At 43.3% G+C, this 2,289-nt stretch overlaps 1 protein-coding gene across 1 annotated transcript; it reads left to right on the top strand.

Moving 5' to 3' along the window:
- Positions 1-1,214: 1,214 nt before the first annotated feature.
- Positions 1,215-2,003, top strand: LOC117864346 (putative lipid-binding protein AIR1B). The gene has a single exon (XM_034748451.2). The coding sequence runs from the start codon at positions 1,306-1,308 to the stop codon at positions 1,693-1,695; it is 390 nt and encodes a 129-aa protein (XP_034604342.1). The 5' UTR covers positions 1,215-1,305; the 3' UTR covers positions 1,696-2,003.
- The last annotated feature ends 286 nt before the right edge of the window (positions 2,004-2,289 follow it).

A 2,289-nucleotide genomic window follows, 5' to 3' on the forward strand; every position in this document is an offset into this window, starting at 1 on the left:
GATGGCCCATTGGCATTTTGGCAGCGCAGCATTGACGGGCTGACCGGCCCACCAGCTAGCTGCGCAAGCCGCCGAGCCGTCCTTCTGGAGCCTTGTCACTGCCTTTCTGGCTTGCCAGCTACTTGTGGAAGTGGTTATTTTAGCTGTTGTTACTCCATATATGATGGGTAAATGATTATCTGCCTGCTACTCTTTGTCATGTGTAATTGTGTATGTGTGTTTATATCCACTGTTTCACATGACAGGCTGGATTGCGAAGTTTAATCGTATGTTGAACGCAATAGTGTAGTCGGTGTCTTTTTAGAAAAAAAATTATTTCGTGAAAACTAAAATTAACGGTAGTGATGTGAGAACCAACCGGGAGAAACCTATTATCTTGGATGCACACTCACTCTTATATACACGCGCGTGTTGATGAAGTCACCACACACTTCACAATCAACGATCATGTCATCTACTAGAGGCTACCACGCTACAGGAATATCACCAATAATTCATGAAATAAGTTTAGAATAATACGAGCACCCGTGCTGAGTATAGGACTCGAACATAGTGGACAAGTTTCAACACATAATAGCTTATTATAATTGGTTTTGTGCTTAATTATTATACTCCCTCATTTCAAATTATATATATCAAGTTTTGTCCTAAGTCAAAATTATCTAACTTTGTTCAAATTTGTAAAAAAATATAAACATCTATAATATCGAATAGATGTACTACCAATATTTATTACATGGTGCATCTAATTAAACTAATTTTGTGCTATATATTTGCGTATTTTCGTCTTAAAAACTTGGTCAAAACTTGAAATTTTTTACTTCGAACAGAACTGAAATGACTTACAACAAATAGAGTAGTCGTGTTTTTTACGAGCACTCTTCGTTCAAATATAAACGATTGCAAAAACGGTCCCGGTGCACTATAATGTTTCCTAATGCAAACTCCAAGCTAATCCGGTTCTATAGAATTTTCAACAATCACAAGCTATAACTCACACCAGACAAAGTATTAGTAAAATTTATCCTCAAAGCAAGCAGTTTTTTTTAACGAATAACCTGCGTATATTGCCACATGAACATTTTTTCTTAGACGTGCATATGCACAATTTTTAACCATTAGGAGACACATGTGCCATTGTTGTGTTGTACTTTTGATAGGTGTAGTGTTCTAGTCCCAAGATCTGGTTCTCCCCTATAAATACCCACGTATCCTCCTCACTGAGCTTATTCCCATCCAGTTGCACCAGCATTCTCCTACCCCCCGTGTGTAAGAGCACTCTCTGGGTTTTACAGTACTGTCGCCATGGCATCCAAGGCCTTCCTCCTCGTCGCCCTCGTCCTGGTCCTCTTCACGGTGACCAACGCCTGCGGCGGCGGCTGCCCGACGCCAACGCCACCAACGCCGACGCCGCCGTCACCGTCACCGTCGAGCAAAGGCAAGTGCCCCAAGAACGCGCTCAAGCTCGCGGCGTGCGCCAACGTGGCCGGCCTCGTGAGCGCCGAGGTCGGCCAGCCGCCCGCCGAGCCATGCTGCAGCATCCTCGGCGGCCTCGCGGACCTCGAGGCCGCCGCCTGCCTCTGCACCGCCATCAAGGCCAACGTGCTCGGCATCAGCCTCGACATCCCTGTCAAGCTCAGCCTCATTGTCAACTACTGTGGCAAGAACCTCCCCAGTGGTTTCATATGCGCTTGATAGCTACGCGGTTACGTACTCGCATGCAACACGCACGCATGAATACGGGCAGTGTTTGTTCGTGAGTGCATGCTGCATGCATCGCGTTTGTTTTCGCCGAATTTTCTTTTGTCTGCTTGCTTTGTCTGCCCGGTGGTTCTGAATGTAGAACCACGGACGGATCAACAATAATGTGTGAGTTGATTGTTTGTGTTTTGCCTTTTTCACCTTTTTCATCCTTCCTCCCTCTAATTGTATGGCTATGGAGATTTTCTTCTCCAAGGTCCAAGCTAGGAAATGCATATGCATGTAATCTATTTTAGTTTTTAGTGTGCTGTGTTTATCTCATTGTCGTAATTGCTTGTAGTTGATTCCATGGATTGTATGTACTGCAAGCAAAAGTTTGGACGAGCAAGGGTTAATTTCCGTTATGTTGGCATTAACAAAATCTCTAGCTTTTCTCAAAAGGAAAAAAAGGGAGATGTCGGAAGTTCCATAAAGAGTCAAATACTCAAATATGACATTTCTTTATCCCTATCATGGTGCCGTTTTTTTTTTTCAAAACAAGTTATAAATGTAGTCACTCATATAAACATATGCACACTCACATGTATA

The sequence above is a fragment of the Setaria viridis genome, chromosome 1, assembly GCF_005286985.2.
Source record: "Setaria viridis chromosome 1, Setaria_viridis_v4.0, whole genome shotgun sequence".
NCBI lineage: Eukaryota > Viridiplantae > Streptophyta > Magnoliopsida > Poales > Poaceae > Setaria > Setaria viridis.

Excerpts from the sequence above, each read along its gene's own strand:
- LOC117864346 (XM_034748451.2), top strand. The coding sequence starts at position 1,306 with ATGGCATCCAAGGCCTTCCTCCTCGTCGCCCTCGTCCTGGTCCTCTTC.